Source organism: Oncorhynchus masou, chromosome 14, assembly GCF_036934945.1.
Source record: "Oncorhynchus masou masou isolate Uvic2021 chromosome 14, UVic_Omas_1.1, whole genome shotgun sequence".
Taxonomy (NCBI): domain Eukaryota; kingdom Metazoa; phylum Chordata; class Actinopteri; order Salmoniformes; family Salmonidae; genus Oncorhynchus; species Oncorhynchus masou.
Genome location: NC_088225.1, coordinates 726,455 through 750,457, shown reverse-complemented (window position 1 = coordinate 750,457; position 24,003 = coordinate 726,455). Strand labels below are relative to the sequence as shown.

Sequence of the window (24,003 nt, the reverse complement as noted above, 5' to 3'; positions counted from 1 at the left end):
CAAATTTGTTTACATCCCTGTTAGTGAGTATTTCTCCTTTGCCAAGATAATCCATCCACCTGACAGGTGTGGCATATCAAGAAGCTGATTAAACAGCATGATCATTACACAGCTGCACCTTGTGCTGGGGACAATAAAAGTCCATTCTAAAATGTGCAGTTTTGTCACACCACACAATACCACAGATGTCTCAAGTTTTGAAAAAGCGTGGAATTGGCATGCTGACTGCAGGAATGTCCACCAGAGCTGTTGCCAGAGAATTGACTGTTAATTTCTCTACCATAAGCCACCTCCAACGTCGTTTTAGAGATTTTGGCAGTACATCCAACCGGCCTCACAAATGCATACCCCGTGTAACCACGCCAAAACTCCACAGCCGGCTTCTTCACCTGCAGGTTTGTTTGAGACCAGCCACCCGGACAGCTGATGAAACTGAGGAGTATTTCCGCCTGTAATAAAGCCCTTTTGTGAGGAAGAACTTATTCTGATTGAAGCCTGGCTCCCACGAGGGTGGGGCTATGCCCTCCCATGCCCACCAATCTCTGCGCCCCTGGCCAGTCAAGTGATTAGGGCCTAATAAACTGAATTCCTTATATGAACATTAACAATAAATTTGTTTAAATTGTTGCATGTTGCGTTTATATTTTTGTTCAGTATACATTTAGGGGAATAATGATCATTGTAGTAGTTATTTTAATGCTGTGATGTGACCATTTGTAGCTGCAGTTTAAGCCTGACTGCTTCTTAAGTCGAATGAACATTAGTGCTCTCTTTGCTTCAGGCCTTGATCTAGTGTAGTGCTCGCTATATATATAAGAGCTACTATTTAGAATCTTATCACAGTTCATTCACACTACACACATCTGGCACACGTAGCCTACAATGTCAAGGTCAAACCGATCTTGGTGTGTGTGTGTGTGTGTGTGTGTCTGTGCCTGTGTGTGTGTCTGTGCGTGTGTGTTGACATGCATGCTTGCATTTTTGCGCTTGCTTGGTGGTGTGATTCTCAAGTGACACAGTTCTAAATGTCATTTTGTTGGTTAGCCTACAGAGGAAGAGAAGGTATCACTGACCCGCTGACATGCTTCCTAAAACAAACAGGAACACACTGACATTCGAACCCAAGGAGAGCTAGAAAATGTATGACAAAAAATGCCTTTGATAGTCAACACACAAATAATAACTCAAAAAGAAAAAGGATAAATCTTTTAGAAAAATAGTTTTGTTTCCATCCATTACCCATACTGTGATTACATATTCATGCACATTGTTCCGCAAATGCAAACTTGCCAGCTTCCAACATTAGTTATGATGACATTGCCAGGGATACAGCGTCTCCCCATATTACATTTGTAGCATCGCTGGGTGCAACTCAACACCTATCTCTTTAGTTGTAAGCCGACAGACGCTCCTGAGGAATCTCCTCACCCCTCTACTCCCTCTCCCACCCACCTCCCTCTCGCTCACTCGCTCTCCTTCCTCAAACTCATATTTCTTCACCTTCCTATCGCTTATACCCCCCTCCTCAAATCCCCACACCCTTCTACTCTCCCTCTCTTCCCTCTCCTCGTATCGCTTTCCCCGTGTTCTCCCTCTTTCATCATATCTCCCCTTCACAACCTCCTATTCTCCCTAAGCCTGTCTCTCTGGTCCCAAGGCACCTGTTGAAGGGATTACACACCTTCCTGTGCCAAGTCCAGTACAGACCAGCTCTGATACTCTGCTTGCGTCCCAAGTGGCACCTTATTCCCTCTATGGTTCACTACTTTTGACCAGAGCCCATAGGAACCTGGTCAAAAGGAGTACATTGCATATAGGACTTAGGGTACACTGTTTGAATAACCCACCCCATCGTCTCTGTTGAGGTTCAGCTTTTCTACTGCGGCCACCGTCATCACAAGGGGCTTTCAAGATTTATTGAAATTATTTAGTTCAGATTTGTTGGCAAAATTCACATTGGTTGTCTATACTGGTGTGACCAACTGGGTCTGTTAGCATGCTAAGCTAAAGCCTAGGCATTAACTTGAGGAGCTAACACAAGTCTTCAGGTCTAAGAAAAGGTTAGGCTACTAATCATGCGAGCGCAGTTCACCAAATCACCTCCATTACACTGTCCATCGTTGATGATTGGGCTAGTTAACGTTCAGCCTGACTGTATGGTTGTCCTTTGATGTAGACGACAAGACACTGTCGTCCATCTTATGTTTTTCCCTATAGATTGAGCAACCTTCCTTCACCACATCTGACCAAAACTCTATTTGAGCTATTTCTCTCCCTGCCTCTCCTTTCTCTTTCTTACTGTCTCTTTCCTCTGTATCTTCTGCACGCTATTTCTCTCCTAGCCTCCTGACTGGCCCATCATTCTTACTATATCTGTGCATCTCTTGGTATTCTCTTTTGGGTGTGTCTTCCTCAGCCCTGTCTTTTCTTGCATCAGAAGATGCTTGCGGCACGAAACAGCGTTATGTCATTGCAACGGAACGGCTGATCATACGGCGAGAGAGAAGAGGCCCATCCGTCTTAATGTTTCAAATGCAGACTCCCATTTGTTAAGGCTAAGGGAGGATCCCTGCAGATGGACGACCCAGTAGCTCCTTTATTAAACAACTCATTAATTTCTGTCCCATGGCCGTCCAGCTCTCATTCTCCTATCATTCCCTCTGTCAGGACCCATGGATGTCCTTGTCCATCTTGTCCTTTCTCTCTCTCTATATCTCGTTGTCTCTCTCTTTCTGCCTCTCTCCCTCTCTCTGTCTCTCTCTACCTCCCCCTGGACAGTATCTCATTCTATTGCCTCTCCATTTCCTACCCTTGGTCTTTCTATCTTTCTTTACAGCTTTCATGTTCCCTTCATCCCTTGTTCCCTTCATCACTCTAAGTGTCATTTTTCACTCTGTGTCTCCTTTGGAGAAAATGCTGAAACAGAGAAATGTAATAGTTGAAGGGAGGACGATGATTCTCAGTAATGGGTCTATCATGTGATGTCCCACAGCAGGCCAGACAGACGGCAACAGTAATGCCCCTACATACCCACACCTACTGCCAGGTGGAAAGGCTCAGCGCAGCACAGCTAAACAAGTAAACAATGCATTGCTTTCAGTGGTTTGCTGAAACAGACTTCCCCACTGTTTACTGGATACTGATGATGCAGTAAATAAACCAGGCGACAAAATGTACATAAAAGAAGAAAAAAAGACCTTGTTTGAAAGTAAAATGCTGACGCATTTATGTAAACCACGGTTGTTTCAAGCCTTCATATCGTCCAACTTTTCATCCAGACCCACACTGTTCTGCAAAGATGACATTTGGAGATCACACTACCTCTCATCTCACCCTGGACCAGCCGCACAGCCCCGACTTCTACCTCTTCAAAAGCTGTCAGTTTCAAAGGGACTGAGATTTCGTCTGTTTTAGCTGAGCTTTTTTAGGACTTTTTCCAAAGCCCTGTACTTTGTGTTATTTGTTGGGGATAAACAACACAAACACACAACCTGTCAAGAAACCGACAAGGAACTTTTGATTTCCCTATTAACATGCTAATCAGAACATAATTTATTGATACGTCCGTGTTCAAATAGTCAACCTCAACAAAAACCTTTCAAATGAACCAACAGAAATCTAAACAAAAGCCCTTTTGAATCAAAGGAGCAGAGAATTCCATGAACTTCCATCAATTCCCTTACAAAACTACTCAAACAATGTTTGATGGTATCAGGTGCCATGCCTGTTAATGACAGCTAGGGCATTGGGATGGAGGTTGAGATGTCATTTCACCCTCCACCCTCCAGGCCCTTGGGGTGAAAAAACCCCCATCAACAGATGGGGTGATATGTTGAAAGGAAAGAGAGGAGAGAAAGAGTTAAAAAGATAAAGTGCTTGAGCGTATTAGAATTGGACGGGGGAATAACATTCCCATGAGTGGTACCAGAGGGAATAAGGGGTAGGAGAAAAAGAGGGATAAATTATAGAGTGGCAAATTGCAGAGATGTACAGATGGGGAGGTGTTCCATATCAAATTCATTGATTGGAAATATGTCACGATGACTCAACGGCGAATCAAACTGCATGATTAACCTAATTTCAGAAATGCATGTCATTCCAGAAACAAAACTTAATCAGGTTTTTAGAAAAGTGCCGCATCTGCTCTAGAAAACAGTCCCAATGAGATATGGTAATAAGGTTAAATAGCAGCAGTCACTGAGGTCCCCTACAGAGCAGCAAATCCCTCCTCATCCCTGTACATCCCAGTACATTTATACATGGGAACTCAGTGACCCACACCACCACCACAACCACCACCATTGCCTCCCCATCCTATCCTATAGTAAACCTGTTTATTGCTCTCTTTAAGCACAATACAGTAGCACCGCAGCCCACATCGCAGGCCCCATCTCGGCCTTCAAACCCACCTTTACAAAGGTCAACGAGTACACACACACGCATGCATATACACACACACACACACACACACACACACACACACACACACACACACACACACACACACACACACACACACACACACACACACACACACACACACACACACACACACACACACACACACACACACACACACACACACACACACATTGTACAGACACAATAACCCCCAAACACACACACTTCAATAATAGCTCAGATATGGAAACAGCTGATGTGTGCAGTCCACTGGTACAGCCATATTCAGTAAGACATATCTATATATGATTCCTGGGGGGTGCTGCCTGCGCCAGAGTGACCTAACCCACCAAGCCTCCATGTTTTATGGTTAATTGATGCCGAAAGCCTGTTTGGATTCTTTCCCCACAAAATAATGTAGCTTGTGTCCCAAATGACACCCTGTCCCCTATATAGTGCACTACTTTTGACCACACTACACTGTACATCTATAGGATCTTAATTTGATCCCCCTTTTGTTGCTGAGAATTCACATGAAAACACGGTTATATAAACAGTATTGCACTTTTCATATAGCCTAATTTTGACCAGCTAATAGCCTAACCGACGATCAAGCAACATTCAAATCCTGTTGCTGCATAATTATTTTGCTACGACAGCAGTGGTCAAATGAAGATGCTACACCTGCATATAGGAAATATGGTGTCATTTGGGACAAACTCATATGAACACAGAGCATAAGGCAGCCCACGGATATCAGATGACACAGTTCTGATCATGGACGTTCAGGATCTACCTTCAGCTTTGCTTTGACTTGAGTCTGCTATATATAGATTCATTAGGGACAGACATAGAAAGGAATAAGATAATGGAGGTGGATATAAAGGGATGGATTAAGGAAGTTGGCTGATGGTTTTAATCCCCCATGAGCAGGAAAGGTAAATGGGAGAGACTTTGAGATAGGGATGGGCATAAATAAGAAATTACAATTAGAAAATATGACTTTAAAATACCCTAAAGACCAATGTATCAAAATAAAATATAAGATACTTTTGTAAAGTATTGTAGTTCATTGAAATGTATGTCTTTTGTATTATAAAGTATAAAATGACATTTCTACTAAACGGTCGAATAGAAACAACATTCTCAGTAACAGTTACAGAAACGTCTTACTTGCTATGACTGTGATATGTTGGCGTTACTCTACCTTAGTTGAATGCATTGACACTCTGGAAAAAAGTATCTGCTAAATGACCAAAATGTACTGTAAATGTATATGTGAAAATTAACAACTGCAAAGCACACTGGGTATTGTCATTGGCCTTGTTTCGGGGCGGCGCTCATTAGAATAATACTCAGCACGCCTTGCAATTGTTCATTTTTACATATACTGTACATTTACAGTATACGTTTATTTAGCAGCTAGTCTTATCACACCATAGTGCCATCATACTTTTTATAACAATGTAGGGTGCAAGGGGGCCACAAAATGTTTAACTTCTATAAGGAAAGGGTATACAAAATAATTTTGTATTTTCAAAATTACAGCTTTTGAAAATATCTTGTTACAAAATACATTGGACTGTAGTTCAGACCAGTGTAATACAACATACAAAATACTCAGAAGTAATTCAAATACTGTACATATTTCAAATACATGTAACAGAACTACTACCCATCTCTGCTTTGACAATGGTTAAGTGTGAGAGACAGGGGACATTGGAGTAAAAGGAGAGCTTAGGAGATGAAGAAATTGACAGAGAGGAGGAAAGATATATATATATATATATATATATATATATATATATATATAGAAACACAGAAAGAGAGAGTTCGTGAGAAAGGGAAATATCAAAAGAGGATCTAAGGACAGAGCCCCCTGAGTGGGAGGTGTGAGAAAATGAGGTAAGAAAACCAGATGTGAGAAAGGGAAATATCAAAAGAGGATCTAAGGACAGAGCCCCCTGAGTGGGAGGTGTGAGAAAATGAGGTAAGAAAACCAGATGCGGGGAGGGAAGGCGAGAAAGAGAGAGAGTAAAGAAAAAGGTGTCAGGTGGAATGGGTGATGGAGACTGAGCAGGTGATTATTAATAGCTGGGTTTTGATTAGTTAAGTGTGGTTAAGGGAAGCGATAGGGTTTCCATCTTTCCCTCCTAAAATAGGTGGAGGGGAGGGGTATAAAAAAGAAAGGAGTGGACCCTTGTCTCTTTATCAGACCTCCACCCTATCTCTCTGGCCCCTTTCTCCATCTCCTCCATACTACTCCTCACCTTAACTCAGGTAAGGCTGCGTGCTTTGCTCAACAACCAGGGTTGGGGTCAATTCCATTTTAATTCAGCCAATTCAGGAAGTGAACATTGGGATTTCAGTTTACTTCCTGAATTTAAATGGAATTGACCTAGTAATGACATGGAAAAGGCTTCATAAATTGGTCACCACAGTAGAGAATAATTTTGCAGTACACTTACTAACAGCTACTTTGGGGAAAACAATTACAAAAGTGATATGCAAAGTTGTAAGTGTAAGATCTTGTTTAAGTATGTAGGTAGTTACGTGTTGGAAAATAGCATGAGCAGGTGCAATTTGTGGTGTGAGTTAGTTGTGTAATGGGAATGGCTACTGTATAGAGAATATGAACCAAACGACCAAACCTTTCAATTATATAGAGGACATTAACTAAGTATGGTGCAAATTGCTGACACTGTGAAATAGTATTTAGTTATTACATTTTTTAACAAAGATGCCTCTCGGGACCATAACCTTCCCTCATTAACATTCTGTATGCGATTATGTTGAGCATGATTAGTGCATTTGCATGATACTCATGTGCTCATATCTCCATGTTAATGCATATTCATGGAGTCAGTGAACTGTTTTAGTGGCTACAGCCTCTGTTAATTAAACAGAGACAAATAATTGTATGCATCCCAAATGGCACCCTATTCCCTATAAGACACTACTTTTGGCCTAGGCCCAATAGAGCACTGGTCAAAAGTAGTGCACTATATAAGGGATAGGGTGCCATTTGCTATGAATACAATGTGTTGTTTGTGTGTCATGATGAAATATGACCTCAAGACTTCAGATGTTGCTTTAAATGCTAACGGATAGCTTAAGCGATTGACACATTTTTATTTATTTAATAAACTATATTACTCTGTTTGTGTTTTATGTAAATGTCTCGTGACGTGGTTTAGTTATTGACATGTTTGGCATTTGTATTTAGATGATTGATTGTCCCATTGTTCCAGATGGATTTATGAGACGATGTGATTAGTTGATTAGATAAGATGGCATTATTATTCTGCGAGTCATAGCGGTACCTTTGTGTGCCATCCAGGAGAGTCCCTACTACTACGCAAGGCCTATTGTTGTGGCTGCTCAATCATTGAATTGGGTAACTAGGTAATTTGGAAGCTAGACCTGGGTTCAGATACTATATGAAATATTTTTTGCATTATCCTACCTGGATAGCCAGCTGGGCAAGGTTGCACAGGGACCGCTCTAATGGTTCCATTGCTATCTAGTCAAATTTAGATAAAGTAGTTTTTAAAGTATTTGAACCCAGGTCTGATTGTTCAGTTATACTGTGGCGGTACAGTAGGTAGGCAGCTCAGCAGTTATTTTCCGCACCACGCTGTCAGATAACATAATGGACTTTGGTGTCCAAAGATAATCCCCCACAATCCATCTGGGTGTTGTTTTTATGGCCGTGCCGCACAGACCACTGCTCTTTGGGTATTGGTATTGTTACCATGACAAGAGAGGCTGACTCCACTTTTTATGATGAAATCAATGACTTGCAGAATCAATAGCATGTGTTGTAGCCACCCAGTTGAGCTGTTCTGTACACAATTTCAACTATTCAGTTACAAGTTGGCTATCATTCTGAATCAAAATCCTCCAATGTTTCTGCTGCACAGAATGCTAAAACAAGCACAGGCCCCAATTTGTTGTGTTTCAATCATTCTGATTCACTTACATAGTGGGTATTTAAATGTAAAATCAATTGTAAGTAAGAGCCCTACAAGGTATATGAATCCAGACACACAAAGTTGCAAAACATTATCTCACCAACAGCACACAGACGTACAGTACATACATGTATATGCATGTACATAAACACACACATAAACTCATCCCCGCCCCATGAGCGTGAGCACACACACACACACACACACACACACACACACACACACACACACACACACACACACACACACACACACACACACACACACACACACACACACACACACACACACACACACACACACACACACACACACACGCACACACACACACACACACAAACTCATCCCCACCCCATGAGCGCGTGCAAACACACACACACACACACACACACACACACACACACACACACACACACACACACACACACACACACACACACACACACACACACACAAACTCATAAACATGACCACAGATCAAATCTAAGTTCACACACATCACAGACATATCAGCAAAGCCACGCATTCGTACATACAAACACACACCCTCACTCACACACTGACACTACAAAGGACCGCATTTGAACATACACATGCTATAGTAAACTGAGATCGAGGGGGCTTAGCTTAAGGGGCTCGAGTTTCTTAAGAGGCTAGTACATTCTCCCTTGATACCTCGATCTCCTCACCCACATCCGGCCTGCCCAGACCCAAAACCCCCAGACCCCCTCTTCCAAACACACACGCACACTCACATACACTCACACACACACACACGCACACACAGACATACACACACACCATGCAGCTGTTGTGATGAAGGCTAGGAGTCGGTCTCCTGAGGCACGGTTGGGTTTCCCTCACCTCTGGGTGAGAAGAAGGGCACAGCCGGCTCTCACGCACGAAAAAAGTATAAAGGTTTCATATTTATACTTTTCATTGGAGCCAAAGGGTAAGTCAAACTTAGGAGTGTTAGAAAGATGTTGGGTGAAAGGAAGTGCTAGATCTCACTAAGATGAGGCTGACTGTTGAGGCATTCGCATAGGACAAACTGTGGAAAGAGGCTAACTACTAAATAGGATATTGTAGGCTTCTATAGAGAGCAATAGTAATGGCATATTTTTGTAGGCACTAACTCCACCATGGCTCATTGGCCAAAGCCTATGGAGAAATTAATATTTTTTTTGACGGGGTTTTGGATAAACTGCAAAAATAAGGTCTGTGGTAAACACAGGCTTAGGAGATTTTATACGTTTTGTTCTATGAGCTAATCTTCATCAGCTAATGTCACTTTTTGTGAACTTTGAAGCATTTATGTAATCGAAACAACCACATAACACTTACAGAAAAACCACATGAATTTCATGTAATCGCATGTGAAAACGTGTTATCGTGTGATCACATAGTCACATGTGATAACATGTGACCATGTAAACACATGCAAAATCATGATGTCATGTGAAATAAATGACAACATGGGAATGCCAAATTTCAACATGTGATGCCATGAAACTACACGTGACAACATGTGAAAACCCAGATTTTTTTTACATTTTTATTTCACCTTTATTTAATCAGGTAGGCAAGTTGAGAACAAGTTCTCATTTACAATTGCGACCTGGCCAGGATAAAGCAAAGCAGTTCGACACATACAACGACACAGAGTTACACATGGAGTAAAACAAACATACAAACAAATAATACAGTATAAACAAGTCTATATACGATGTGAGCAAATGAGGTGAGATAAGGGAGGTAAAGGCAAAAAAAGGCCATGGTGGCAAAGTAAATACAATATAGCAAGTAGATTTGCAATGGAAGAATGTGCAAAGTAGAAATAAAAATAATAGGGTGCAAAGGAGCAAAATAAATAAATAAATTAAATACAGTAGGGAAAGAGGTAGTTGTTTGGGCTAAAATATAGGTGGGCTATGTACAGGTGCAGTAATCTGTGAGCTGCTCTGACAGTTGGTGCTTAAAGCTAGTGAGGGAGATAAGTGTTTCCAGTTTCAGTGCTTTTTGTAGTTCGTTTCAGTCATTGGCAGCAGAGAACTGGAAGGAGAGGCGGCCAAAGAAAGAATTGGTTTTGGGGGTGACTAGAGAGACATACCTGCTGGAGCGTGTGCTACAGATGGGAGATGCTATGGTGACCAGCGAGCTGAGATAAGGGGGGACTTTACCTAGCAGGGTCTTGTAGATGACATGGAGCCAGTGGGTTTGGCGACGAGTATGAAGCGGGGGCCAGCCAACGAGAGCGTACAGGTCGCAATGGTGGGTAGTATATGAGGCTTTGGTGACAGAACGGATTGCACTGTGATAGACTGCATCCAATTTGTTGAGTAGGGTATTGGAGGCTATTTTGTAAATGACATCACCAAAGTCGAGGATTGGTAGGATGGTCAGTTTTACAAGGGTATTTTTGGCAGCATGAGCAGATGTCAAATGTCATTGAGAATATTTTACTTTAAACGCCATAATTGACATGCCTTCAATTTTTTTATACAAATATATATATATATTTTTCTAAACAAGTCAGTTAAGAACAAATTCTTATGTTCAATGCCGGCCTAGGAACAGTGGGTTAACTGCCTCGTTCAGGGGCAGAACGACAGATTTTTACCTTGTCAGCTCAGGGATTCGATCTTGCAACCTTTTGGTTACTAGTCCAACGCTCTTAACACTAGGCTACCTGCCGCTAATTTATACAGTCATGGCCCCCTGCAGGTTTTGTCTAGTTCCCAGGACATTCCCATTAACCTTTGTAGAACATTGTGTCATGGTCCCCTGCATTACTTGGAACTAAACCTAATTTGGGATTTGATAAGTGGTAAGTACCTGAAGTGCCTCCTGCGCTAAAAACACTTGAGTTTACATTCATGTTTTGGGGATTTAAACTTGCAACCGCTTGGTTGAGTGCATCAATGTTTCTGCAGTGCCACCAGGTTCATACGTATTGCTTGGAACGTGTTATCATTCTGTTGTGTGGTTTTACTAAAATAGCAGAGCTACATATTCAGTTACAAAAATATATATATTCCTGTATCCACTGCTGTGTTTCCGCTCTATGCATATACTCTAAGTCACTACTTAAGAGTACTGTTGACACGATTGTTTTGCTAGGACATTTGAGAGAAAAATGAAAAATACACATGAATGTGTTACAACACACAAAAATTAATTACGTTAGTGTTGTTCCCTGTGGAACAAAGAAAGTAGAAAAAGCTTCATTAAGCTACAAAAAAGTATCAGTGCGCAACCTTAACACGTGTTGACAATACAACAGAACAGATGAACCGAAACGACATTTACTTTCACAGGTGGCCAAAAAGAACTGAACGCCACGCCTCCAGTATTCTGATCTGACCTGATGGTTCATAGTTCAATGTCCCTAAGTGACCCAACTGGCTGGGTCAAAAATAACACAACACGTGTCTGTCCACAATGGGTTGCTTTTAACTCCGCATTTAAAAAAAAAGTGCAGTAGTCATTGTACCCAGAAAAAATGTACGTTATACTAGATTATCTGCACCCTAAAAGATGTTGACCAGTACCCAGGGCCAGATGAAGAAATCTGTCAAAATGATGCTCTCTGGTGTATTTTGAACATTGAGGACGGGCTCCTGTGGATGGATAATAAAAGAGATATAAATAATAATTGTTTTTGCCTCTTGGGTCCGTTATGGGCTTGGGCCATGCCCCTGACTCACAATTGACCAGTCACATGTATCTCCTCCCCCGATCTAACGATTAGCAGAGTAGCACCAGGCAGCAGCAGGCGATCTACACTCATTGACAGTTGGCTCCTGAATCCTCCTGTGGTTGGCGGTGGCAAAATATTATATATATATATATATGTCTATTTTTGGGGTAAGCCCCTGCATTAAGCCGGCCAAGAAGGTACCTTATGTGTACCTTTGACCTTGTATTCTTGCCTATTAATCTGTGGCCACAGATTTGGTCGTGTAGCAGGAAATTCAGATTGCTGGCATCCCCATTACGGAAAAAAAACACATGATTTCACGTGAACTATTCCAAAAACACATTTTCACATGATTTCATGTGAAATTGTGTTTTTCTGAAAGGGAAAGGCTTCATAATTCATAAAGGTCATCTTAACTAGCTGATATTATTTTATAGAACAAAACGTATAAGATCTCCTAAGCCTGTGATAAACTCAGACGTTATTTTAGGCGTTTACCCCAAAACCCCATTCTTTCCCTATTAATTTCCTCCATAGGAACGCCCAAACAAGCCAGAGGCTGTCTAGCTGGGCCTTTTCGCTCACTTATCCCATGAGCCTTCCCCGCAGCGGTGTCTTAGGGAAATATCTTAGAGTACCCTACTTGGCCCTGCGGTCCTATCGCCCTGGAGCAGGGCCACCCCTCGGGGGCCATTACAGACATAAACTAATCCAAAAATAGACTTAAAAATTGCACGATAACATAGGATGGCCACCACATGGCAACCACACCTCAACCTACTAATCCATTCCTCAATAACCCCTTAGTCAACACCACTCACCATGACTCTCCTCCTCCTTTCCTCTCCTCCTCCTCTCCTCTTTTGGGAGACAGATGGGAGCTGGGGGGTGAGAAGCAATTGGCAATTAAGTGAGAAGCAATTGGCTTCAATGGCACACAGGGTTGGACACACAGGGCCAAGAGGTTTGGACACAGCTCACCTTTCAAAGTGTGAGACATAAGGAGCCCCCTGTCCACACTATCACTCTACACAGCTCTAATTCTGTGGTGTGTCCAATGGCCTCCTAGCTCCACAGCTCTCGTTCTTGTTCTATGGTATGTCAGACACAGCACAAGGCACAGATCCTATGGCGCGAACCCTGCTGAGTAGACGCCTGGAGACCAGCCACGTTTCTCTTATAATACCCCCAACCTCAACCCGCTCCCAAAAAACACACACAAACTAAATGGAGAACTGAGCACCCTCCACCCACTCCTCCATTTTCTCCTCCTCCCTCCTCTCCCTCCTTTCTAATTTGTTCTCTCAATATCTCGCTCTCACCCTGATTCGTTGCTCCAGTACACAAGTCTCAGCAGTGTAATATGAGAATATCTCTCTCTGTTCCCTTTGCTCTCATGTTTAACTTTGTTCCCCCTTTTTCTTGTCATCCTTCCATTCCCCCCTCCCCCCTCTTTCCTGACATTCCAGCTGCTGAGATGGCGATGAACAGCATTCTCAACGCTGCCGACATCAAGAAAGCCCTAGAGGCATTCGCAGGTGACCAAACACCCTTTACTCCATTTCATTTTCTTACATCACATTTAGGAACAGTTTCCCAGACATACATTAAACCTAGTCCAGGACTAAGAAGCACTCCCAATGAAGATTCTCCATTGAAAGTTTTCATGTTGTTGTGCAGGACTAGGCTTAATCTGTGTATGGGAAACGGTCCCATAATGTGTAAACAAGAAAGCACTGAATAGAGGCCAAATAAATGGCTAATAATACTTAGTAAAGGTATAATTCACTTTTTGTATTGAACGTTAGTGGCAAATATGTGTTCTCTCTACTAATGTGTTAACAGGAGGAGCCCCTTGGTTCCAAAAATACACATCTGATACGTCCCAAAAGGCACCCTCTTCCTTATAGTGCCCTCCTTTTTGACCAGAACCTCATGTGTCCTGGTCAAAAGTAGTACACTATGTACACTATGTGTACAACACATGCTCTGAATCCACACATGCACATACACTCAGACAAACGCTCTATCATAGTGTAAAAATAGTAATTTCTTAATGATTGTTTGGCATTAACGTTTAACCTCTGGATTGTTGTATCCAGGCAGTCACCCATGCTGTTTTTTGTCCTTTGTGTGTGTGTGCAAGCATCCGTGCGTGCGTGCCTGTCTGTCTGCGTGCATGCGTGCCTGTCTGTGTGTTTGTATGTAAGTGTGTGTGTGTGTCTGCCTCCATTTGTGTTTGTACTCTGTGTGTGTGTGTTCACTAAACTGTGTGTATTATGCTGTGCAGCGGCTGACTCTTTTGACCATAAGAAATTCTTTGAGATGGTGGGTCTGAAGGCCAAGTCAGCTGAGGATGTGAAGAAAGCCTTCCTGGTGCTGGACGCTGACGCCAGCGGATTCATAGAGGAGGAGGAGCTCAAGTAAGAGATGCACACACACACAGGGAGACACACACAGGGAGACACACACAGAGAAAGACACAGACAGAGAGAGAAACACACCAACACTTTGACTGACTACACACTCCGTGATTTATTAAACAATATACAGTGCGTGGTGACTGACCAGTGACCACATGGACATGCATTCCCATCCTATATACACACACAAACACTCATGGTTAACTGTTTAGGCACCAGAGCATAGTAGTTGTACTGTCTGTTCTCAAGTCTCTCTGCCCTCTCCCTGTTGCCCATAGGTTCGTACTGAAGGGATTTGCCTCAGACGGCAGGGACCTGACCGACAAAGAAACCAAAGCATTCTTAAACGAAGCTGACAAGGATGGAGACGGCATGATCGGCATCGATGGTAAATAAACTATTTCTCTGACCGACGGACACATGTACTCACCTGTATCATCATAGTGTGATCAGATTTTCCACAGAGTCTACAGAGTGCTCTTAACCTCTTGTCTCTTCTTGCTCTCTTTCAGAGTTCGTTGCCCTGGTGCACGAGTAATAGACACCTTCCTAAACCGACTAGCGCTCCACCACCCAGTCCCGATACTCCCCCTCTTCCAGTCTGCAGCTGACCCTCACACGTGCCCCTTCCTCCCCCACCTCATCCCTCCACCTGCCCTCACTGACACCCATCTCTCTCCCACTCAAGCGCACGGCTACTACTGCACTGGAGGAAGGGTGTCGTGGCTTCCGCCCCCACCCCGCTAACTTACCCCTCTCCCCCACTCCCACCCACAACCCCATCCTATTTATTTTTTCCTTTTTATACAAACTTATATGTTTCTGTTTATGTATAGTTATCAGACCGCCTGGAAGGCCAATAACCTCAAGTTAAAATAATAATGTAGATATTTCAAAATGAGAGAAAGTCATATCTCCTTTGAGTTGATTTTACTTCATCCCCCTTTTTCTCTCTCCCCCCACTCTTTCTCTTTCTCCGTCCCTTGTTTCTGTCTCTTTCTATCTCTCTTTCAACTTTTTGGCACTGCTCTCCTCCTTTCCTTTCCTCCCCATCCCTCCGTCCCTCTCTCCTTTGGTAATGAGCTGTTGAGCACACCAAAAGATGAAACTGTGAAAGAACAAAATAAAATAAAATATAAACATGCCTCAAGAACAACTGACTCACTCCGACGCTTCCTTTAATGTCTCCTCTGTTTGTCTCCTTCTCTTCTCCGATTGGTGGTGCTGAGCGATTAGTGCTTTTTTGAGGTCGGTTCGGTTTCAGTTTGATTGAAAAAAAGTAATCACGGTTTTCGATTTTGGTTTCGATAATATATTTGGCCTTTTACTGCAGTGGCCTAAATCAGAGTCACACAGAGTGTTGGTAGCCTTAAACATATCTACTTTGAAACAAAAGTATACCTCTCATTCACATGTTTATGAAATGTATTACGTTTTGAGTTTGCATCCCAATATTACATCACAGAAAATGGAAATATATCAGAATAGTTTGATAGATTTCTGGCGGCTTTTTAAACGTATGTTTATAAATTATGTAAACTATTCATAACATTGCAGGAAAGGGGTACACGTTAAATGCATTACAAAATAAAACAATTTAAATGATTTTAAAACTTTTTAATGGAAATTACAAACCAAAAATAGTGAACATTCAATTGCCAAAACATTACAATTATTCCATTGTCTCTGTCAGGTCCACATTGGGTAGACATCAATAGAAAATTACTATGATAATAATAACATATTTCACATTGTGTACATTACTTTGTTTTATCTGATGACTTTATCATTTTTCAGTTCTTAAAGTCATCACCTCATCTCTGCTCAAGTAGTAGCAGCCAGCCAGCCTGACCATCTAACGTTACATTATCTCTGTGCTCCCCATACTGTACTGTCTTTTGTCATCCTGTTTAGCTAGGCTAGCCTGTCTAATAATGCTGCAGGGCAGTCTGCTGAAATCATTTTACTCGTTCTTCAAAGGAGATAAGGAACACTTTCACGTATTGTCTCTACCTCTCTCGTCATTGTGTTGTCTACATTCCTCTCATGCGGTCTGTTTGGTCTGTGTGTATCTAACATTGTAGTTAATTACCAAATGTATATGCTGAATTAGGTTTAAGTATTGGCTTAATGCTACAGCCAAGCATCCCACATAGTTATTGACTTACTTTCTCTTGTGAATTATTTGATTTCTCTTTACAGAAACGGCACGTTGGGCTCACAAAAAAATAACTATATGGAATTCTGATAAAATAACCAACGTCGGTCAATTGGTTGTTCAATAACCCCCCCCCCCCATCTTACATTGCCCCCTGAACTTCCTTTATCACTGTAGTCATCCGATAAACTCCATAATATGGATATAAATAACCTACTAAGATTGGTATTAGGGGCTGCTTAGGGAAAATTTGGGGCAGTTTTAAGACAGTTTTCATCCATGTGGGAAGGTTTGGGGCAGTTTTAGGGCATCAACCCTAAAACCCCTGCTGCATGGTAGTGGACGCGTGTTTCATGCTGACTACATTTCAGACCCGCCTGGATAAATATTTATTTAACAGATCAGTGAATCATATGATATAGCAGTCGGCTGCACAGTCAATAAAGTGGCATGAAACCATTGTTTGATGCAATCCAACGACTGAAATGTAGTCAACCTGGAACACGCCCAGTACCTCTCCAGGGCGTGGCCTCTTCACCGACGGAGCCATGGAGCAGATCGGTCATCTGTGGATGTGGGCTTCAGCTTGACAGTGGCGAAAGGGTTAGTGCCCCTATACAATCAGATCAGAGATATTTCAGTTCACACATGATATTGTAACAATATTATTTTAAAACATTTATAAAACCTTTATTTAACTAGGCAAGTCAGTTAAGAACAAATTATTATCTACAATGACAGCCTACACCAGCCAAACCCAGACAACGCTGGGCCAATTGAGCGCCGGCCTAAAGTACTCCCAATCACAGCCGGTTGTGATGTAGCCTGGAATTGAGCCAGGGTGTCTGTTGTTACACCTCAAGCACTGAGACACAGTGCCTTAGACAACTGCACCACTCAGGAGCCCCTGTCTAATTTCGAAGTCGCTCCATATATTTTTGACAGCCTGGGTTGACTCCTGCTCCTCTGTATCGTTCCGTTTCTCCAAACATCACATTTTGAAGTTAAAGGGTTAAATTTAGGCACTCATATCAATAGTTACGGTAAGGGTTAAGGTTTGGGATATGGTTAAAACACGAAGTTCAGGCACTCATTCCAATGGTTAAAGGGGCAATCAATCAATTTTTGGACTTGTAAATTCATGATATGTACCCACTGATTCTTGAAGAATATAATTTAGAAATGCCTCATGAGCTTAGTTCAACTGTCATACCCCAATAGAACTTAAAATGTAAGCTTATTTTGCCTCAACATTTGTAAACAAAGAAAATGTTAACAAATGTTAAAACTATAATTTTGATAGAATGGATGGCCAGTCTGTATTCATAGCTCTGTCTATGAATTTGAGAGTGATTTCATTTCTCCAGCCCCATCACTTTTCTTTTTATCGAACCAGGGGTGGGTAGTCTGCTTTGTTATTGTTTTTACTGCTGATTGCCACTTTAAGGTAAGGTATAAGGTTTAGGATAGGTTATATATACAGTATGTATATACTGCCATTGAAAAGTTTGGGTTTGCTTAGAAATGTCCTTTTTTTGTAAATAAAAGCAAATTTTTGGTCGATTAAAATAACATCAAATTGATCAGAAACACAGTGTAGACATTGTTAATGTTGTAAATTACTATTGTCGTACATCTGGCGCCGACAGAGATGGCCGCCTCGCTTCGCGTTCCTAGGAAACTATGCAGTTTTTTGTTTTTTTAAGTGTTATTTCTTACATTGGTACCCCAGGTCATCTTAGGTTTCATTACATACAGTCGAGAAGAACTACTGAATATAAGATCCGCGTCAACTCACCATCAGTATGACCAAGAATATGACTTTCGCGAAGCGGATCCTGTGTTCTGCCTTTCAACCAGGACAACGGAATGGATCCCAGCCGGGGACCCCAAAAAAACAACTTCGTAAAAGAGGGAAACGAGTAGGTCTTCTGGTCAGACTACGTAGACGGGCACATCGTGCCCCACTTCCTAGCATTCTTCTCGCCAATGTCCAGTCTCTTGACAACAAGGTTGATGAAATCCGAGCAAGGGTAGCATTCCAGAGGGACATCAGAGACTGTAACGTTCTTTGCTTCACGGAAACATGGCTCACTGGAGAGACGCTCTCGGTGGCGGTGCAGCCAGTGGGTTCCTCCACGCATCGCGCCGACAGAAACAAACACCTTTCTGGTAAAAAGAGGGGCGGTGGCGTATGCCTTATGGCTAACGAGACGTGGTGTGATCACAGAAACATACAGGAACTCAAATCCTTCTGTTCACCTGATTTAGAATTCCTCACAATCAAATGTAGACCGCATTATCTACCAAGAGAATTCTATTCGATTATAATCACAGCCGTATATATTCCCCCCCAAGCAGACACATCGATGGCTCTGAACGAACTTTATTTGACTTTTTGCAAACTGGAATCCATACATCCTGAGGCTGCATTCATTGTAGCTGGGGATTTTAACAAGGCTAATCTGAAAACAAGACTCCCTAAAATGTATCAGCATATCGATTGCGCCACCAGGGCTGGCAAAACCTTGGATCACTGTTATTCTAACTTCCGCGATGCATATAAGGCCCTGCCCCGCCCCCCTTTCGGAAAAGCTGACCACGACTCCATTTTGCTGATCCCTTCCTACAGACAGAAACTGAAACAAGAAGCTCCCACGCTGAGGTCTGTCCAACGCTGGTCCGACCAAGCTGATTCCACACTCCAAGACTGCTTCCATCACGTGGACTGGGACATGTTTCGTATTGCGTCAGGCAACAACATTGACGAATACGCTGATTCGGTGTGCGAGTTCATTAGAACGTGCGTTGAAGATGTCGTTCCCATAGCAACGATTAAAACATTCCCTAACCAGAAACCGTGGATTGATGGCAGCATTCGTGTGAAACTGAAGCGCGAACCACTGCTTTTAATCAGGGCAAGGTGACTGGTAACATGACTGAATACAAACAGTGCAGCTATTCCCTCCGTAAGGCTATCAAACAAGCTAAGCGTCAGTATAGAGACAAAGTAGAATCTCAATTCAACGGCTCAGACACAAGAGGTATGTGGCAGGGTCTACAGTCAATCACGGACTATAAGAAGAAACCCAGCTCAGTCACGGACCAGGATGTCTTGCTCCCAGGCAGACTAAATAACTTTTTTGCCCGCTTTGAGGACAACACAGTGCCACTGACACGGCCTGCAACGGAAACATGCGGTCTCTCCTTCACTGCAGCCAAGGTGAGTAAAACATTTAAACGTGTTAACCCTCGCAAGGCTGCAGGCCCAGACGACATCCCCAGCCGCGCCCTCAGGGCATGCGCAGACCAGCTGGCTGGTGTGTTTACGGACATATTCAATCAATCCCTATACCAGTCTGCTGTTCCCACATGTTTCAAGAGGGCCACCATTGTTCCTGTTCCCAAGAAAGCTAAGGTAACTGAGCTAAACGACTACCGCCCCGTAGCACTCACTTCCGTCGTCATGAAGTGCTTTGAGAGACTAGTCAAGGACCATATCACCTCCACCCTATCTGACACCCTAGACCCACTCCAATTTGCTTACCGCCCAAATAGGTCCACAGACGACGCAATCTCAACCACACTGCACACTGCCCTAACCCATCTGGACAAGAGGAATACCTATGTGAGAATGCTGTTCATCGACTACAGCTCGGCATTTAACACCATAGTACCCTCCAAGCTCGTCATCAAGCTCGAGACCCTGGGTCTCGACCCCGCCCTGTGCAACTGGGTACTGGACTTCCTGACGGGCCGCCCCCAGGTGGTGAGGGTAGGCAACAACATCTCCACCCCGCTGATCCTCAACACTGGGGCCCCACAAGGGTGCATTCTGAGCCCTCTCCTGTACTCCCTGTTCACCCACGACTGCGCGGCAATGCACGCCTCCAACTCAATCATCAAGTTTGCGGACGACACAACAGTGGTAGGCTTGATTACCAACAACGACGAGACGGCCTACGGGGAGGAGGTGAGGGCCCTCGGAGTGTGGTGTCAGGACAATAACCTCACACTCAACGTCAACAAAACTAAGGAGATGATTGTGGACTTCAGGAAACAGCAGAGGGAACACCCCCCCATCCACATCGATGGAACAGTAGTGGAGAGGGTAGTAAGTTTTAAGTTCCTCGGCATACACATCACAGACAGACTGAATTTGTCATGTCTTATTATGTCTGTTCCTGTCCTTTCTCTTCACTCTGTCTCTCTCTGCTGGTCTTATTAGGTTACCTTCTCTTTCTCTCCTTCTCCAGCTGTTCCTCATCTCCCCTAACTAGCTCGTTCACCCTTTCCCCACCTGTTCCCTTTTTTCCCTCTGATTAGGTCTCTATTTCTCTCTCTGTTCCTGCTACTTTCGGTGTCAGATTCTCGTTTGTGTTTCTCATGCCAGAAGCAAGCTATCGTCTCGTTTGCTTCCTCCTAGTCCTATCCTGTCGGAGTCTGCCTGGCAGGTGCATCCTGTACACTACTAACTATCTTTTGTTTGCACCGTGTCCAGTTCATCATATGCTACGTGTGATCAGCTACCACCGTTCCTCTGTGACCCGCACCGACCCAGAGCGACCTGCAGCCTGTCGCCGCTACCCAGCTATTCATCAGAGGGACTTTATGTTTCATTTGTCGCCCTCTCTGCGGGTAGTCTATTGTGCCATTGACAACGTCAGAAGAGGATCTATGCCATTCCTGTTTTTTCATTAAAAGAACTCTGTTTCTGTTAAACCGCTTTTGGGTCTTCACTCAAGTACATAACAGAATTGGTCCACTCACACAGACAGCATCGTGAAGAAGGCGCAGCAGCGCCTCTTCAACCTCAGGAGGCTGAAGAAATTCGGCTTGTCACCAAAAGCACTCACAAACTTCTACAGATCCACAATCGAGAGCATCCTGGCGGGCTGTATCACCGCCTGGTATGGCAACTGCTCCGCCCACAACCGTAAGGCTCTCCAGAGGGTAGTGAGGTCTGCACAACGTATCACCGGGGGCAAACTACCTGCCCTCCAGGACACCTACACCACCCGATGTTACAGGAAGGCCATAAAGATCATCAAGGACAACACCCACCCGAGCCACTGCCTGTTCACCCCGCTATCATCCAGAAGGCGAGGTCAGTACAGGTGCATCAAAGCTGGGACCGAGAGACTGAAAAACAGCTTCTATCTCAAGGCCATCAGACTGTTAAACAGCAACCACTAACACTGAGTGGCTGCTGCCAACACACTGACTCAACTCCAGCCACTTCAATAATGGGAATTGATGGGAAAGGATGTAAAATATATCACTAGCCACTTTAAACAATGCTACAGAATATAATGTTTGCATACCCTACATTATTCATGTCATATGTATATGTATATACTGTACTCTATCATCTACTGCATCCTTATGTAATAACATGCATCACTAGCCACTTTAACTATGCCACTTTGTTTACATACTCATCTCATATGTATATACTGTACTCGATACCATCTACTGTATCTTGCCTATGCTGCTCTGCACCATCACTCATTCATATCTTTATGTACATATTCTTTATCCCCTTACACTGTGTATAAGAAATTCGTTTTGGAATTGTTAGTTAGATTACATGTTAGTTATTACTGCATTGTCGGAACTGGAAGCACAAGCATTTCGCTACACTCGCATTAACATCTGCTAACCATGTGTATGTGACAAATAAAATTTGATTTGATTTGATTTTGATTTGATTTGATTTTGATTTGATTTAGCTGGAAACGGCTGATTTTTAATGGAATATCCCATTATCAGCAACCATCCCTCCTGTGTTCCAATGGCACATTGTGTTAGCTAATCCAAGTTTATAATTTTAAAAGGCTAATTGATCATTAGAAAACCCTTTTGCAATTATGTTTGCACAGCTGTAAACTGTTGTTCTGATTAAATAAGCAATAAAACGGTCATTCTTTAGACCAGTTGAGTATCTGGAGCATAAGCATTTGTGGGTTTGATTACAGGCTCAAAATGGCTAGAAACAAATAACTGAAGATCTAGTACAACGCTGTGTACCCCTCCCTTCACAGAACAGCGCAAACTGGCCCTAGCCAGGATAGAAAGAGGAGTGGAAGGCCCCGGTACACAACTGAGCAAGAGGATAAGTACATTAGAGTGACTAGTTTGAGAAACAGACGCCTCACAAGTCCTCAACTGGCAGCTTCATTAAATAGTACACACAAAACAACAGTCTCAACGTCAATTGTGAAGAGGCGACTCCGGGATGCTGCCTTCTATACAGAGTTGCAAAGAAAAAGCCATATCTCAGACTGGACAATACAAATAAAGGATTAAGATGGGCAAAAGAACACAGACACTGGACAGAGGAAATCTGAACTATTTGTTTCTGTCCTTAACTGGGATCCAACACACAGCCTTCTGATCCAGAATCATGGGATTACACCCAGCCATAACGCCATGGCAAAACCCAAGCCTACTTGATGGTAATAGCGTTCACTGTTGCCCTTAGTGGCTGGTTTTGGTGGCATTTCCCAATGTTCTCGGAACGTGGATAAACATCCAATTTCGACGTCAATCTCGAACAATCTCTCTAGATATCACTTCTTAGTAATGAATAAACACATATAGGACTGATGAGAACTGCAATGGTTGTTCCTTACTTTGGGAAGAGGTTTGGCCCAGGTGCACCATGGCGCTCTCCTCTCTGCATGGAGAGCAAAGAACACAACTTTAAAGGTATCTATTCCAACCCATGCAATCATTTTTACATATAGACCTGAAACACAGAGAGGGGGGCAGAGCATCTATGGGTGTGTAATCCACACCACGCAAAGATCCAACACCACACACACACACACACACACACACACACACACACACACACACACACACACACACACACACACACACACACACACACACACACACACACTCCTCACCCCCCTACTGTCAGCAGCTGGAGCTTCTCTATTTTAAGCCTTCATTAAACCCCTGCATCCACCAGAAAGAGGGCTGTGGCATCATAGAGAACAACACATTGCCACAGTGCCCCTGCTGGCCAGAGGACAAACATGCAGCAGATTTTAAATACTAACTTCTGTATTTGAAGCTTTCATTAAACTTTTATCGCTTTAACTCAATTCTAACTAGCTTTAATTATAACTAGCTTTTCCTTACTTGTTATGCCTCACCAAAAACCTGAATAGACACTTTCCTCAGACTATCATGTTAAAAATAACAAACCAACATTGATTTACCAGAACCACTACGTTAGTGTGGCTCACCATAGCAGGCTCACCATAGTGTAAACAATCTCAACACTAGACTTTAATAAGACCTTCATGGCCAACATCAATCCTCAGTGATCACCCA

The 24,003-nt window shown here is 43.0% G+C and overlaps 2 protein-coding genes across 3 annotated transcripts in view; one reads left to right on the top strand and one right to left on the bottom strand.

Annotated features, from left to right (window-relative positions):
* LOC135553921 (parvalbumin-7-like) overlaps window positions 1-15,662 on the top strand; it is a 42,307-nt gene extending 26,645 nt beyond the window's left edge. The window contains exons 2-5 of the mRNA XM_064985861.1: window positions 13,545-13,613; window positions 14,366-14,498; window positions 14,777-14,886; window positions 15,011-15,662. Of these exons, the coding sequence (XP_064841933.1) occupies window positions 13,553-13,613; window positions 14,366-14,498; window positions 14,777-14,886; window positions 15,011-15,036 (330 nt within the window). The 5' untranslated portion in view covers window positions 13,545-13,552 and the 3' untranslated portion in view covers window positions 15,037-15,662. The remainder of the gene's footprint in view (window positions 1-13,544; window positions 13,614-14,365; window positions 14,499-14,776; window positions 14,887-15,010) is intronic.
* Window positions 15,663-16,100: 438 nt separating this feature from the next.
* Window positions 16,101-24,003, bottom strand: part of LOC135553920 (brain-specific angiogenesis inhibitor 1-associated protein 2-like protein 2) — a 28,582-nt gene continuing 20,679 nt past the window's right edge. For both annotated transcript variants that reach the window (XM_064985859.1, XM_064985860.1), the window contains exons 11-12: window positions 23,292-23,335; window positions 16,101-17,269 (exon numbers count right to left, since the gene is read on the bottom strand). In XM_064985859.1, the coding sequence (XP_064841931.1) occupies window positions 17,238-17,269; window positions 23,292-23,335 (76 nt within the window). In that variant the 3' untranslated portion in view covers window positions 16,101-17,237. The remainder of the gene's footprint in view (window positions 17,270-23,291; window positions 23,336-24,003) is intronic.